Genomic DNA, 18,293 nt, shown 5'->3' with positions numbered 1-18,293 from the left:
TAGGTCATATCTTACACTGTGTATTTGCTCAGCTTAGTTGTTTAAAAACGCTTGGATAAAGCACAAGTCATTTTCTTATATTTTATTGTTATAACTGTGTAGCCTTTGCTATCCCTGTTTACCCGACAGAGCACAGAACTAGAACTTCAATCTGACCTGAGTGTATTATAATTATACAGTTTAATATGATCCAACAACCAGTATGTAGAAAATTGTTTTATTTTTTCAACTACTACATGCCCTAATTGAATTTTCTCATTTTTTAATGTCTTACCTGGCCCTCCCAATGGGCGCAGTTTTGGTGGGATTGGTTGATGTGCTGGAAGTGGGACAATAAAGCCCTCCATTTTACAGGTCCCAATGATCCCATACCTCAGTTTGCGATTCAAGTAGGAGAACAGTCGACTATAGGACACAGCATCACTAGTTGTCTGTGGATGCAAGCGAAGCAAACACATATCCTGCAAAGACACAAGACATGAATGAATTTTCTATTTCTCGCTACATTCACTCTAAAACTAAAAGAGATACAATAGTCTGACTTTCTAGACTAAACAATTTTCCAAAGTAAATCTAAAAATATAAAAGATTATAGAAAATATGTACTGCTTTGGAAATTCTCTAGTCTACAGTACATTAAATGGGAAGTTCACGTAATCTACGATTCAGTGTTGGGCAGATGCTGCACACACCAAAGCAGCAAATTCCCCCCTATTAAATTATCCATAAGCGATAATGGAGAATTTATTTCAGCCAACTTGACAACCTCATTTTATGTGTGTGAACGGACTAGTAGTGGCTGTAAAGGAGGAAGGCAGAAACTCCAGCCAAGGATGCCCTAGAGACATGGAAGCAATTTACGCAGTAGACGTGTGTTACAGCAGCTGTGTTTCCAGTTCCTTTCCATCACTGATACATTTTGGTGGACTAAGCCTTAACCCTGAACTAATGTAATTCTGATTTGGGTCTAAATCTTACAGGTACTTGGAATATTAATTACCTTGAAAGTAACAGAGAATTGCACATAATTAAATGCTAAGTCAGCATACCATGAACCAAAGGCAAATGCTGTTTTCTTATCACAATAAAGAAAATCTGCTGTTAAAAGTACTGCATGCAGTATTTAAAGTGGTTGTAAAGGCTCAAGGTTTTTTACCTTCATGCATTCTAAGCATGGAGGTAAAAAACCTTCTGTGTGCAGCAGTGCCCCCAGCCCCCTCAATACTTACCTGAGCCCCATCACAATCCATCAATGTGCACAACAGCTTCAACTGTCCCGGGTCTCTGCCTCCTCATTGGCTGAGACAGCAAGCAGGAGCCACCGGCTGTCAATCACAGCCAAGCAGCCAATGAGAAAGGGGGGGGGGCAAGCCACAGCTTGTGAATGGACACATGCAAAACCACTGCATGGAGCAGGTAAGTATAATATGTTTGTAATTTTCACAAAAAAATTAACATTTAGTATAGCTTTAATGATTCAGAAATGTTTATTAAGCTTTACAACCATGTCAACAAAAGTGCAATACACTACCTGTAAATAATTTAAACACAGAATGTAAAAGGGCTACATTTCCAAAGACTTTCAGTTACTTAGTGTTTTATATTAAATTGGTTGAACTGGATAGACTTGTGTCTTTTTTCAACCAGAGTAACTATGTAAATTAAAACAGACTATTTAAGGATGAATCAAAAAAGAACTGCTTGTTGATCTGCATCCATGTATGGATACAAAGAACAGTTCTATCCCCCCATTCATAGTCACATTGTTAGTCGGATTAAAAAAAAAACAAACATTCATCCAATTTACCATAACAAAAAATGAAAGCCCACAAGAGGTAGAGTTTTTGGTAGAAGAGGCATTTAAAGTCTCTTCTGCCCAAAATCATCTCCCACTTGCTGTTAGGTATTAATTTTGGTGTGTGTGTTTGTGTGTGTGTGTGTGTACAAATTGTATAGCACATTTGGAATACACCATATGCTACAGGCATATTCAGGGCATCTAACAGAACTGGGTACCAAAGAAAATGTAACTATTGTGCATGTATGCAAGAGTTACATTATCAGTGGTTTCCTATTACATAGTTTATAAGGTTGAAAAAAAACATAGGTCCACCCAGTTCAACAGGTGTGTGTGTGTTATTTTAATACTCTATTCCCATAGTCCTGTATATCATGCTGCCTGAGAAGGACAACCAAATATTTTTTGAAGTTGATATTACATAGCTTATAAGGTTGAAAAAAAATTGGACAAACAGAACCTATTGGAAGTAGTAGGGAGCTATAGTGAGCCTCAACCTGCCAGCATTGGAGGAGGGTACACTAGTAGGTACACTATGTTGCCGAATGTAGTGGGACACCCCTCCAAATCATTGGATTCAGGTGCTCCAATCACCTCCATGGCCACAGGTATATAAACTCAAGCACCTAGGCATGCAGACTGCTTTTATAAACACTTGTGAAAGAATGGGTCGCTCTCAGAAGCTCAGTGAATTCAAGCGTGGTACTGTGATAGGTTGCCACCTGTGCATTAAGTCCATCCATAAAATTTCCTTGCTACTAAATATTCCATAATTAACAGTTAGTGGTATTATAACAAAGTGGAATCAACTTGGAACAACAGCAACTCAGCCATGAAGTGGTAGGCCATGTAAAATGACAGAGCGGGGTCAGTGCATACTGAAGCGCACAGTGCGCAGACGTCACCAACTGTCTGCGGTCAATAGCTAAAGACCTCCAAACTTCATGTGGCCTTGAGATTAGCACAACAACAGTGCAGAGAGAGCTTCATGGAATAAATTTCCATGGCTGAGCAGCTGCAATCCAAGCCTTACATCACCAAGTGCAATGCAATGCGAATGTGACAAATCACACTTCTAAAGAGTGACAAATCACACTTCTCTGTCTGGCAATCCCATGGACATGCCTGGGTTTGGCAGTTGCCAGGAAAACGGAACTTACCTGACTGTACTGTGCCAAGTGTAAAGTTTTGTGGAGGGGGGATTATGATGTGGGGCTATTGTTCAGGGGTTGGGCCTGGCCTCATAGTTCTAGTGAAGGGAACTCTTAAGGCGTCAGCATACCAAGACATTTTAGACAATTTCATGCTCCCAACTTAGTGGGAACAGTTTGGGGATGGCCCCTTCCTGTTCCAACACAACTGCGCACCAGTGCTCAAAGCAAGGTCCATAAAGACATGGATGAGTGAGTTTGGAGTGGAGGAACTTGACTGGCCTGCACAGAGTCTCGACCTCAACCTAATAGAACACCTTTGGGATGAATTACAGTGGAGCCTGCGAGCCAGTCCTTCTCGTCCAACATCAGAGCCTGACCTCACAAATGCGCTTTTGGAAGAATGGTCAAACATTCCTATAGACACACTCCCAAACCTTGTGGACAGCCTTCCCAGAAGAGTTGAAGCTGTTATAGCTGCAAAGGGTGGGCCAACTCAATATTGAACCCTACGGACTAAGACTGGGATGCCATTAAAGTTCATGTGCATGTAAAGGCAGGCATCCCAATACTTTTTTGGCAATTTAGTGTAAATGTGCCATATTGTATGTATGTTGTACGCACTTCCACATTATGGCAGGGTCCAACCCAACAAACCTCTGCATTTCTGCATTAACATTTCACACCTTGCAACCTTGGAGTGACTATAAAGGATCATTTTTTAAAATAACGTGTTATATCAACCTGAAATTGTTTTGCACAGAGCAGCCCAGATCCTCCTTTACTTGGGTCCCCTCACTCCTCCCCCCAACATGCCCCTGCCACACAAGCCGCTTCTTATGGGGGCACTTGTGTGTGTTCACTCCGGAGCCAGCTCTGTGTGGCCATAAGACACAAAGACACACAGAGCGTGGCTCAGCACCGCCCCCCCTGCTCCCTCCTTACTGCTGACTCTGAACCAGTGAGGAGGGAGAGAGCCAAGAGAGTCACTGCTCTTGTTCACATTGCTAGATTGAGATCAGGCTTAGGTGAGTATGTGGGGGGGGGGGGGGGTTGGGTGACCTATAAAAAAACTTCTGCCTTTGGAACCACTTTAACTGCTTTTAGCTGAATTTACTATAAACCAATTATGCATGGATATAAGGTAATTATATCCCCCTCTTAACCACCACTTTTTAAGATAGCATACATTTCTTATACCTAAGCCCTTTTAAATTTAGCTGCCCTTCTCTTCAATATGTACAGTTCCACAATATTATTTTGTGAACTTGTACTCAAAACTGAACTGCATATTCAAGATGAGGTCTTACTATTGTTTCGTACAGGAGCATGATTGTGGGGGTGATTTTCTAAAGGAAATAAGCTGTTTGATTTGTAAGGGAATAATTCCTTAGCATTCTGAATGAGGTAAAGCTCTTTGTGGAGACTTCTAGCATCCATTCATGTGCACGCAAAAAAATTTGATTTCTGACTTGTCCATTACAGGGCACAAGGTGAAGCAATTCAGGTATGTTAAGTTATGCTGCTGCCCTAAAAAGAACGGACACTGTCCAAACAAAGCTGTAAGGACAGCCCAGTATAATCACTCCCACCCCCAGTATGTTTCAATTTAGTTAGCAAGGTGGGGCCTGTGCTGTACTCCAAAAAAGGATTTTGCAATTAGTCAAAAATACGTTTTTCTTAATCGAACATTACAAAACATAGGAAGAAGTTATTCAGGTAGATTGGGACATCCAAAAGCAGGCTAACTGATGGGAAAATAAATATGTTAACATAGCCATTACGATCGAAGCTGGCATCAGTTGAGGCATGAACATCCGACTGATATAACTTAATGAATGTGTGAACAGAAGACAAGGTGGCTGTCTTGCCAATCTGAGAAACATAACCTAATTATCAATCAGCGCAGCCACTATGTGATTACCCTGTACACAAAAATCATCAAACATATAAACATAAGATTGCATATAAATCAATAATTAAACATAAAGTTGCTGCGTGCACCATAAAGTGGTTTCACTCCACCCCTCAGTAAATAATGCAGCAAAAGATGCCGTACAACCCACAAACCTTCACTATAAAATGATAATAATGTCTAAAATATAAAGCCCAAAGTAGTAAGATCTTTCACCAAATTATCTATGTGTACCACCAAATTATCCACGTGTCCCAATATCACCGTGCACCACTATCTTCTATAACTGATCACCAGCGCTACTCATGCATACACCTCCCATGAACAATATATGCTTACCTCCAGACTAGACCCTGATGACTAGTCAAGGGTCACATGCACTTGTACCCCTTTCATGGGCTGCAAACAAGATGGCTCCAGATTCACTCCACCACAGATGGCTCCCACTGTTCCAAGGATCCTCTACTCATATAAGGAGCCTTATTTCATTCATGAAAAAAGAATAGGGACTTATAGTGCTCTCCGTACAGTAAAAACATTTATTCAAGATTTAAAATTGCACTCACAAGTCAGTGCACACACAGTGCTCTGTACAGTGCATATCAAACACAGGCAGCTCTTTGTCTCACCAGCTCTACTACCAACATCAAGATGGCCGCCCACTTACCCCCCCTCTCCACTCCTACACATTACACCCAATCAACAGGCTTCCTCAGTAGGACCAGAGCAGACCAGCAGGACTTTCTTATATACCCACCAAGCCATAACCACAGCAACCAGCAGTGAACTGGAAGTCACATTGTGGCCGGTTCCTCAACTGGAAGTGAAGTGAAATCAACTAAAATCTCCAAACAAAAATAAACACTTCAGTCTCCAGTGACTTCACAGAGAAATTGTACCCGAGACAGTGATTTTTTCACTGGACTTTATGTCACATTTATGATTTTTTTTGTCACATGTTACTTATTCCTCATTTGCGTTTGTATCACCATTTTGTTTTATACTAGTTGCACTCTATATATGTTTGCCACATCTATTTATGGTATTTATATGGTCACTTATTAGTTGTTTTATGTCACATGGCCTTTTGATGCATATTGTGTTATGATCCTTTAGTCGCATGGTCACATTTTTTGGCCTCACCGTGCGTTGTTATTGTCATTCTGTGATAAGTGGTTTGTCCACTTTTAATATTTAAGCACTTCATTTTGTATTTTACATTTTGCTCCACTTTCTCCTCAGTTGTATTCACGTTATTCATTTATGTTGTGATGGACTCATATGTCCCACTATTACTGTGATTTAGTTAATATTTTATTTCTCCCTGATCATTTCCGTGCGCTTTGCTCACGGTCAATTGTCTGTTACACCCTTTGGTCCTCATTTTGGACCTTTATTATTTCACCTTTCTCTTCACTCCCATATTCCTTCCATTTACTGATTATGTTATGGTGTATTATCTATTGTCTTCTCTTCTCATTATTTGTTTTGGAATGTTTGTGGCATTATTGTTCTTAGCGCAACATCAATTTTCTGTTTGTTGTTTTTTTGCTAGTGGTATAGCCAGGTGTGCTGCTGTCCCAATAGTCCCATCTTTTCTAGTAGCAGAGCGAAAAGTTTTTTACATATATTAGGCAAATGAGTCCTCGTGAATCGTACTGGATTTATAAAACTAAAGTTTTACATGCGGGAGGTTTAAATATTGATTTTGACCTCAACTGTTTCATCAGTGATGCATGTTCTTTGATCCTAGTAGGGTTAGGTGGGGTTCCGTTGCTTTAAGACTTTTTAATGTTCATTTTATATGGATAGTGTGATAATTTTGTTTTTATTATGCAATACTGCAACCTATTATGTGTTTAATAATGTGCAGCTCTATCATTCAAGTGACAGGATTGCTAATTTGGATGATTAAGGATTAGAGTATAAAAGTGATTGTTTACTGCTCATGTGCAATATATTGTGCCTTTAATTGCTTATGTGAAGTCACTGGAGACTGGATTGTTTATTGTAGTTTTTTGCCCTGAGATTTTAGTTGATTTTATGACTTTTTGTTGTCTGTGGGAGAAAGAAGTGACTGTATTTCTTGTGCTGGGGCCAGATTCAGTTGGATTGACCTTTGCAGTGTCATTTCAGGTTACATGAGGCCCCTGCAGTGTCATTTCCTGTCACATGACTCTACAACAGCTTCACTTCCAGTTCAGGAACCGGCCATGATGTAACTTCTAGTTCACTGCTGGTTGCTGTGGTAATGGCTTGGTGGGTATATAAGAACATCCTGCTGGCCTGCTCTGGTCCTACTAAGAAAGTCTGTTGATTGGGCATAATGTGTATAGGAGTGGGGTCAGTTGGTGGACATCTTGATGTCAGCAGTAGAGGTGGTGAGACAGAGAGCTGCCTGTGTTTTATGTGCTGTACATACAGTCAGGTCCATAAATATTGGGACATCGACACAATTCTAACATTTTTGGCTCTATACACCACCAAAGCATTATTTAATTCATGAAAGAAGAATAGGGACTGATAGTGCTCTCCATACAGTAAAAACATTTATTCAGTATTTAAAATGACACTCACAAGTCAGTGCACACACAGTGCTATGTATCCACATGTACAGTCAGGTCCATAAATATTGGGACATCGACACAATTCTAACATTTTTGGCTCTATACACCACCACATGGATTTGAAATGAAACGAACAAGATATGCTTTAACTGCAGACTGTCAGCTTTAATTTGATGGTATTTACATCCAAATCAGGTGAACGGTGTTCGAATTACAACAGTTTGCATATGTGCCTCCCACTTGTTAAGGGACCAAAAGTAATGGGACAGAATAATAATCATAAATCAAACTTTCACTTTTTAATATTTGGTTGCAAATCCTTTGCAGTCAATTACAGCCTGAAGTCTGAAACGCATAGACATCACCAGACGCTGGGTTTCATCCCTGGTGGTGCTCTGCCAGGCCTCTACTGCAACTGTCTTCAGTTCCTGCTTGTTCTTGGGGCATCTTTCCTTCAGTTTTGTCTTCAGCAAGTGAAATGCATGCTCAATCGGATTCAGGTCAGGTGATTGACTTGGCCATTGCATAACATTCCACTTCTTTCCCTTAAAAAACTCTTTTGTTGCTTTTGCAGTATGATTTGGGTCATTGTCCATCTGCACTGTGAAGCGGCGTCCAATGAGTTCTGAAGCATTTGGCTGAATATGAGCAGATAATATTGCCCAAAACACTTCAGAATTCATCCTGCTGCTTTTGTCAGCAGTCACACCATCAATAAATACAAGAGAAGCAGTTCCATTGGCAGCCATACATGCACACGCCATGACACTACCACCACCATGCTTCACTGATGAGGTGGTATGCTTAGGATCATGAGCAGTTCCTTTCCTTCTCCATACTCTTCTCTTCCCATCACTCTGGTACAAGTTGATCTTGGTCTCATCTGTCCATAGGATGTTGTTCCAGAACTGTGAAGGCTTTTTTAGATGTCGTTTGGCAAACTCTAATCTGGCCTTCCTGTTTTTGAGGCTCACCAATGGTTTACATCTTGTGGGGAACCCTCTGTATTCACTCTGGTGAAGTCTTCTCTTGATTGTTGACTTTGACACACATACACCTACCTCCTGGAGAGTGTTCTTGATCCGGCCAACTGTTGTGAAGGGTGTTTTCTTTACCAGAGAAAGAATTCTTCGGTCATCCACCACAGTTGTTTTCCGTGGTCTTCCGGGTCTTTTGGTGTTGTTGAGCTCACCGATTCGTTCCTTCTTTTTAAGAATGTTCCAAACAGTTGTTTTGGCCACACCTAATGTTTTTGCTATCTCTATGATGGGTTTGTTTTGTTTTTTCAGCCTAATGATGGCTTGCTTCACTGATAATGACAGCTCTTTGGATCTCATCTTGAGAGTTGACAGCAACAGATTCCAAATGCAAATAGCAGACTTGAAATTAACTCTGGACCTTTTATCTGCTCATTGTAATTGGGATAATGAGGGAATAACACACACCTGGCCATGGAACAGCTGAGAAGCCAATTGTCCCATTACTTTTGGTCCCTTAACAAGTGGGAGGCACATATGCAAACTGTTGGAATTCCTACACCATTCACCTGATGTGGATGTAAATACCTTCAAATTAAAGCTGACAGTCTGCAGTTAAAGCACATCTTGTTCGTTTCATTTCAAATCCATTGTGGTGGTGTATAGAGCCAAAAATGTTAGAATTGTGTCGATGTCCCAATATTTATGGACCTGACTGTACATGTGGATACATAGCACTGTGTGTGCACTGACTTGTGAGTGTCATTTTAAATACTGAATAAATGTTTTTACTGTATGGAGAGCACTATCAGTCCCTATTCTTCTTTCATGAATTAAATAATGCTTATTATGTGAGTGGAGGATCCATGGAACAGTGGGAGCCATCTGTGGTGGAGTGAATCTGGAGCCACTTTTATCTGGGGTCTAATAGACCCCAGATCTTTTCATAAAGAGGACCTGCCACTGCTCCAGCTATCACAAGGGATGTTGTTCATTCCTTGTGATAGCAATAAAAGTGACCAAAAAAATTAAAGTTACGATGTAAAAAAAATTTATAAAATATATATATATATTTTTAACCACTTGCCTACCGGGCACTTATACCCCCTTATGTACCAGGCCAATTTTCAGCTTTCAGCGCTGTCGCACTTTGAATGACAATTGCACGGTCATAATTATTTGAAAAAACCTTGCGAGCCAAGTAATAAATTCCTATTGTTGGATCGCAAACTTTTTAACACATAACTACCAATGTGAATAAACATGAAATAAAGATATATAGTATTGCGCTCACAACCTTCCAATCTATATATATAGACAAATGAAAAAGTGTATACGATATACATAAATAACTAAATGAGTGAATATATAAAAATCAACTCACATAAACGGAATAGTGAAAAAATACTAAAAGTAAAATGATAAAATAATATTATATGATAATAATGTCCCACAAAAAAACATATAAGTGACTTTGTGCTGAAAAATCTTCTATATCTTTTAAATAGGTGACTGCTTGTGCCTCCTCCCTCAAGTGAAGATGTGCGCTCACCTCATAGATAGCCTGCAATTAGGCTATTAAAGCTTGCGGTTCACCTCCTTGGAACCTACTTGTTTAGGAACTGATGTTGATAAGATAACCATTAAATGCGACATGTGCTGTAGAAAAGTATCCTCTCACTGGGTGCCACTCAGCTGTCTTCTTATTTCCATGTGGTTATGCATGCTAAACCGCGAGGGAATCCAAGTGATGACCATCTCCTGACATGGCCCGGTACAAAGAGCTCTTTGTACCGGGCCATGTCAGGAGATGGTCATCACTTGGATTCCCTCGCGGTTTAGCATGCATAACCACATGGAAATAAGAAGACAGCTGAGTGGCACCCAGTGAGAGGATACTTTTCTACAGCACATGTCGCATTTAATGGTTATCTTATCAACATCAGTTCCTAAACAAGTAGGTTCCAAGGAGGTGAACCGCAAGCTTTAATAGCCTAATTGCAGGCTATCTATGAGGTGAGCGCACATCTTCACTTGAGGGAGGAGGCACAAGCAGTCACCTATTTAAAAGATATAGAAGATTTTTCAGCACAAAGTCACTTATATGTTTTTTTGTGGGACATTATTATCATATAATATTATTTTATCATTTTACTTTTAGTATTTTTTCACTATTCCGTTTATGTGAGTTGATTTTTATATATTCACTCATTTAGTTATTTATGTATATCGTATACACTTTTTCATTTGTCTATATATATAGATTGGAAGGTTGTGAGCGCAATACTATATATTTTTATTTCACAATTGCACGGTCATGCAAGATTGTACCCATATGAAATTTTTATCATTTTTTTCTCACAAATAGAGCTCTCTTTTGGTGGTATTTAATCGCTGCTGGGCACTTTACTTTTTGTGCTATAAGCAAAAAAAGTGCAAAAAAATTTGAAAAAAAAAAAAAGTTTCTTTGTTTCTATTATAAAATTTTTCAAACAGGTAATTTTTCTCCTTCACTGATGTGCGTTGATGAGGCAGCACTGATGGGCACTGATAGGCGGCACTGATGGGCACTGATAGGCAGCACTGATAGGCAGCACTAATGAGGTGGCATGGATAGGCTGCACCGATAGGCAGCACTAATGAGGTGTCACGGATAGGTGGCACTGATATGCGGCACTGATTGGTGGCACTGATAGGTGACACTGATAATGGGTACTGATAGACAGCACTGATAGGTGGCACTGACATCACTGCTGGGCACTGACTGGTGGCACTGACTGGCACAACCGCTGGGCACTGACTGGTGGTACTGACTGGCAGCACTGCTGGGCTGCACTGATGGGTGGCACTGGTGGGCACAGGTGGGTGGAACTGGTGGGCACAGATGGGTGGCACTGGTCGGCACAGGTGGGTGGCACTGGTGGGCACAGGTGGGTGGGCAAGGTGGGTGGCACTACTGGGCACAGGTGGGTGGCACTGCTGGGCACAGGTGGGTGGGCACAGGTGGGTGGCACTGCTGGGCACAGGTGGGTGGCACTGCTGGGCACAGGTGGGTGCATTGCTGGGCACAGGTGAGCGCACTGCTGGGCACAGGTGGGCGGAACTTGTGTGTGGCACTGCTGGGCACCGATCATCAGGGCACTGATGATCAGTGATCCTGATGATCGGTGCCGATCCCCGCTCTGACAACTGCCGGTTTTCGGCAGCACTTTCCTCCCGCTCTGACAGCGTGAGGAAAGTGCAGCCGAGAACCGGCATTTGCATTTCCCGGTGATCAGCGTGTCATTGGACACGGCTGATCATGTGGTAAAAGGCCGCTGTGATTGGCCTTTTACCACGTCACGTGATCAGCTGTGTCCGTAGGACACAGCGATCACAGAGATCGCCGGGGGCGCGCAGGAGAGTGCGTTCTGAGAGGACGTCATATGACGTCCACCCAGAACTGGCCGGCCACAGTGCAACCGTCATTCGGCTATCTGCGGTCGACAGGTAGTTAAAGAACCCCCATCCCACCATGCTTGTGCGCAAAGGCGAGCGTGCATATCTGTCCCACAGGCATATGTAAGAGGTGATTGCACCATACATGTGAGGTATCGCTACAAACATCAGAGTGAGAGCAATAATTCTAGCACCAGACCTCCTGTGTATCTCTAACCTGGAAAGGCTTTTAAAGCATTGTCTATGTTTAAGTACTGCAGTTTGTTGCTATTCTATGAGTGTATACAATTTTAAAGTGTGACATGTTAAGCATCTATTTACTCGGAGTAACATCATCTTTTTTTGTGTTTTTAATTAATTAAAATTCATTAAAGTGTATTTTAAAAAAACGAACTGCGTTTGTAAAAACAATATACAGTGTGATATAAAAAATGCAACACCCACCATTTTATTTGCTTAAAAAAATATTGTTTTGGGGTTCTTAAATAATTTTCTAGCAAAAAAATACTGATTTTTACATGTAGGAGAGAAGTGTCAGAACAGGCTTGGGACTAAAGTGGTTAGTTTACCTAAAGCCACGATCACGTGACATCCTCGAATCTTCTCCTTTTCTGTTTACTTTCTATAAGGGTCCTTTGTCAAGGGCTCATGCCACTGCCTGTAAGATATGGACACTTTTGATTGGAAGGCTGCTGGCACGGTCTTCTCAAAAGAGAGAAGGGCATGACATCATCAAAGTGATAAAGCAGGGAGCTGGTGGTCTCGGGGCGCCATCCCAGTGCTGGATTAGTGGTCCCCCAGACCAGAACTGGCAGCATTGAGGGACCTGGACTGGATATATTTGCCTTCACCAGGTAAAGGGGGTAAAAAATAGTATCAGGATAAATTAGAGGGGGTGGGAGGAAGGTACTATTAAAAAAACAGTTTTTGCCCAGAGTGGGGCTTTAAGTAATGCTGTAATTTGAATATAAAATATACATCATTTGATAAATCTAGTATCTCGCATCAAGCTGGTTTTTCACACATAACAGAAAATAACCCCAACCTGACAGCTATTACCAGCTGCTGAATTATGACCGTTATCTTCTATTACAATTGCTACTAATTGGATCTATAGACTTTTTAAAATCTATCAATATTCATTCAGGAAGGGTAATATTTCTGGCTGAGTGGTTTTCATTGACATTTTAACATCACACATTTAAATCCAACAAATGAAAACATGTTAACTAAAAGTATAACAAAAAATGCTTCTTCAGACCAAAGACACTAATGTATTGTTTTACATCAACCTAAAACGTCTTACCAGCAGGTTTATTTTGGTTACGTGCAGCCAAGCAGCTTTTTGTTTCAAGAAAGATCAAGGTTAGAATTAGCAACTATCTACTGCCATGGCCAAAAGTTTTGAGAAGGATGCAAATATTAATTTTCACAAAGTCTGCTGCCTCAGGTTTTAGGAAGGCAATTTGCATATACTCCAGAATGTTATGAAGACTGGTCAGATGAATTGCAATCAATTCCAAAGTCCATATTTGCTATGAATATGAACTTAATCCCAAAAAAAACATTTCCACTAGATTTCAACCCTGCCGCAAAAGGACCAGGTGACATCATGTCACTGATTCTCTCGTTAACACATGTGTCAGTGTTGAAGAGGACAAGGCTGGAGATCGCTCTGTCATGGTACAATAACAGAGATGAAAGCTTTAAAAGGAGGGTGGTGCTTGAAATTATTGTTCTTCCTCTTAACCTTGGTTACCTGCAAGGAAACACATGCAGTCATCATTGGTTTGCACAAAAAGGGATTCACAGACAAGGATATTGCTGCTACTAAGATTGCACCTAAATCAACCGTTTATCGTATTATCAAGAACTTCAAAAAGAGAGGTTCAATTGTTGTGAAGAAGGCTTCAGGGTGCCTAAGAAAGTCCAGCCAGGATCATCTCCTAAAGTTGATTTAGCTGCGGGATCGGGGCACCACCAGTGCAGAGCTTGCTCAGGAATGACAGCAAGCAGGTGTGGGTGTATCTGCACGCACAGTGAGGCGAAGACTTTTGGAGGATGGCCTGGTGTTAAGAAGGGCAGCAAAGAAGCCACTTCTCTCCAGGAGAAACATCAGGGACATACTAATATTTTGCAAAAGGTACAGGAATTGGACTGCTGAGGACTAGGCTAAAGTCATTTTCTCTGATGAATCCCCTTTCCGTTTGTTTGGGGCATCTGGGAAAAACCTTGTCTGGAGAAGAAAAGGTGAGCACTACCATCAGTCCTGTGTCATGCCAACAGTAAAACATCCTGAGACCATTCATGTGTGGGGTTGCTTCTCAGCCAAGGGAGTGGGCTCACTCATAATTTTGCCTAAGAACACAGCCATGAATGAAGAATGGTAACAAACATCCTCTGAAAGCAACTTCTCCTAACCATTCAAGAATAGTTTGGTGACGAACAATGCCTTTTCCAGCATAATAGAGCACCTTGACATAAGGCAAAGGTGATAACTAAATGGCTTGGGGAACAAAACATCGAAATTGTGGGTCCATGGCCAGGAAACGCCCCAGAATTTAATCCCATTGAGGACTTGTGATCAGTCCTCAAGAGGTGGGTGAACAAAAAAACCCCACAAATTTTGACAAACTCCAAGCATTGGGTATTGAAGAATGGGCTGCCATCAGTCAGGATGTGGCCCAGAAGTTGATTGACAGCATGCCAGGGCAAATTGAAGAGATCTTGAAAAAGAAGGGTCAACATTGCAAATATGGACTCTGCATAGATTTAATGTAATTGTCAAAAAGAGCCTTTGATGCTTTCAGTATACCATAGTAACATCTGACAAAAAGATATAAAAACACTGAAGCAGCAGACTTTTGTGAAAAAAAAATCATATTTGTGTCATTCTCAAAACATTTGGCCACGGTTGTAGAATGAAGTGTATCACCACTACATTACCACATTCAAGAAGAGGAAGAATGCACCGAAATTGACCTGTGTCAATTATGTTTGAAAGAATCATTGAATAGGCTTCATATGTGTTCAGTGAACACACTCTGTCTCATTGCTCCTGGTGTTAAAGCATTATTAAACCCAAAAAAACAAAAATGAAATATATTGCAGATTAGTACTTTTTTCCCTTTATTCTCACCTGGTGACTCAGCTAGTAAATCTGTTACGTTTCAACTTTCTTTAGCAGACCAAGTTTTCCACCAAAGTGGCAGTTAGAAGGTGGAGACAAAACATTCAACACTGACAGGGGTGCTTACAACAGTCATTCCATTCATTTACATGAAACCTTTATCCCAAAAGAAAAAACCACTGTTGCTGTAACTGCTGATTGAGACAGCCACCCGTTCCTTCACCCCAACCAACTAATCAGGAAATCTTGTTTTCATTATTAAAAATACAAAGCTTCATCTGAATGGATGAGACTCATTCAGCTGGACTCAAATTTGTTCCTGAAACTGGACAGGAAATTCCTGTACCACTGCTGTAACACAGCACTGCACACTGTATGCAGCTTATGCTACACACAGTTTATACAGCGCTGACAGTGGACATATGAACTGTACTAGGTAGGTGCCACTCCCTTACTGTTTTATGCCATACAGCGAGAAATTCAAACTGGACTCCAAAATGTGAAAATGTATTTTACTATTTTATTATTATATATTTATTTAGGAAAGTTGCAGGCTGAGATTGTATTCTAGCTCCACAAGCAGACAACAGAATGATATCTATTCAGATTATCCATCCCTCCATTATTATTAATGCACAAGAGATTATCTGCAGTAATAGTATTACACTATTCACTGCCCCTAACCTAATGGTTTTATAAACTCCTAAGAACTTTGCTCATGTTTATTTTTCTTATGGTTCACTGGCAGCTGTATTATACCATAATAGAATAATAGACTTTTATGGATTTGTTTTTAGTCATGCTTCTGTGTAAAATAGGGTTTAGGAGTATGAAGTCATATAAAGACCTCATCAGCAATACAATCACAAGTTCCGCTATTGACTGGGCATGGGATGAAACACACCAATTGATAGTGTATTCTCTCAGAAAGTCCCATCGGGGGAGAAAAACAAAAAGCCTGGAGGTTTTGCAGAAATGATTTGCTTATAGATGATATTCATAAGCTAACAGATGGGAGATGTGAGACGGCTCTCTAAGTAGAAGCTCTGGATCAATATGTCTTAGAAAGCAAAGATCTTTCATGCCTCATGAGCATAACCATTCGGGAAATGAAAACCCAACAGAGCTTTTGTAGGCCTGTTACAGTGTCACAAAGGAAGTAATAGGCAATCATTAGCTAATGAATCTCTGTAGAGCACTGGGTCTATTTTATGGGAGCTAGAATAAACATTACACAGTCTATTCAATTCATAGGTCCTTGAAAGATAAACCTGCAAGTGTACATTAGGACCAGGCAATAAATCAAAACAATCCAAAACAAAAAAAAAACCCAAAAGGAAACCATCCAATGACCACTTGGAAGATCATACTGTATGTATGTTTTCTGTACAGCAAGCGTTTAGCTTTGCTACTGTCCACCCTGCAACACTTCTGTTTATGTTTAACCACTTCCAGACCGGACACTTTTACCCCCTTCCTGACCAGGGCAATTTTCAGCTTTTAGCGCTATCACACTTTGAATGACAATTGCGCGGTCATGCAACACTGTACCCAAATGAATTTTTTACCATTTTTTTGAGATAGATAAAGCTTTATTTTGGTGGTATTTATTCACCACTGGGATTTGTATTTTTTTTGCTATGTAAATGAAATGTCCAAAAATTTTGAAAAAAAGTGTTTTTTTTATAAAATTTTGCAAATCAATAATATTTCATCATAAATCTTAGCCAAAATTTATTCCGTTATCTTTTTAGTAAAAAAAAAAAAAATCCAAATTAGTTTATAAGCAAAAATTATAATTTTTAAACATTTTTTTTTACATTTTTATTTTATTTTTTTATATTATTATTTTTTATTTTTATTTTTATTTTTTACATACTGTCACCCTAGTAGTACAGTGTCACCATGGTGACACTGTACTACTTGTGAGGGGTGATGAAGATTTTTTTTTTTTTTTTTACACTGATTGCTTTTACACCCATATAGGATGTAAAAGCAATCATTTCTCTTTCTCTCTGTGTGCATTCATGCACTCATTGAGAAGAACTGAGTGAGCTGTGATTGGTCACATCCTGTCACATGGTACAAGGCTTTTGTGAATAGCCTTGTACCATGTGACCTCTGTGATCATTCACAGATTTCACACGTAGTAAGCAATGATGTCACAAGTGACATCTTGCTTACTATTTTGCATGTGATCACTGATTGGCCAATCAGTGATCACATGATCGGGACCTCGTACAGAGGTCCCGTCCGACGATCGGTGTTTCACTGTGTCCGGAGGACACGGCGGGCACCGGATCGCGGTGCTGCGCGCTCCCAGGGAGCGCGCACAAGCAGGGTGCGGGGAGGCCGTTTATTGACGGCCACCCGACCCTGCAGTGCCACCGTCCGGCCGTTTATATACAACGGCCGATCGGGAAGTGGTTAAAAGTAAATTATATAATAATTTCCAGCTTGTATTTCAGTTATTGCTAGCTCATTCCTATAAATCTGGATGATCTTGAAGTTTGTAAACTTACTTTGTGAACATCCTTACACACTTATGGAACTCTGTTACATGTATTCATGATGTCCTGTGAGTAGGCACTGCTGTGTCACAGATTTCACAGAGCCTGCCTTCTGACCTACATAAGTGCTGAAAGGAGGAGTTTCAGGAGGCGGAGTCAGTACAGGGATCACTGCTTACAGGTAGCCAGGCACCATGGGATACTGAAAATTAACAGAAGAAAAGCTGCAAAGCATGCAAGGAATCCAGGAAGTTGTGGAAAGAGATGACCAGCAAACAGGGAGAATCCACAACATGAAAGGAGAATTTCAAATAAGCTTATATTTGATTGCCAAAAATAAGTATTGTTTGTGTTGTTATTATAATGTTCATGTTATAAAATTAAAGTGTGTGCTATAATCATTTAAGTATTTTAAAGAGCAAGGCTGCATTCACACTTGAGCGATTTGTAGCTTGAAGCTCAAAGCTCCAAAAACACGCAAACTTAAAAAATCAATTGTTCTCTATGGTGCCTGTTAGAGTGATCAGGTGTGAACAGGCACTATAGAGAACAACTGATTTTTTAAGTTTGAGCTTTTTTGGAGCTTCAAGCTACAAAACGCTCAAGTATGAATGCAGCCTAAGACTGTAATCTTTCAGCCTCCATTTCTTTGTATATTCTGTTACTAACACCCTGGAACTTGAACCTTGGACATCTTCTACCTTTCCTAAAATGCCTGAGCTATGTGATGCTTTGTAAAAAAAACATCAAACAGCGCAAATAAATTATACAATAAATAATAGAAGAAAGAAATAATCCAAAAAACGT

General features: G+C 40.3%; 1 protein-coding gene across 1 annotated transcript in view; it reads right to left on the bottom strand.

Annotated features, from left to right (window-relative positions):
* SPOCD1 (SPOC domain containing 1) overlaps positions 1 to 18,293 on the bottom strand; it is a 222,845-nt gene that overhangs the window by 27,937 nt on the left and 176,615 nt on the right. The window contains exon 12 of the mRNA XM_089673946.1: positions 275 to 461. Within this exon, the coding sequence (XP_089530072.1) occupies positions 275 to 461 (187 nt within the window). The remainder of the gene's footprint in view (positions 1 to 274; positions 462 to 18,293) is intronic.

This window comes from Staurois parvus, unplaced genomic scaffold, assembly GCF_062004578.1.
Source record: "Staurois parvus isolate SC_StPar_1 unplaced genomic scaffold, SC_StPar_1.0 ptg000145l, whole genome shotgun sequence".
NCBI lineage: Eukaryota > Metazoa > Chordata > Amphibia > Anura > Ranidae > Staurois > Staurois parvus.
Note: the sequence above shows the minus strand (reverse complement) of the source record. Positions and strands in the feature narration are given on the sequence as shown.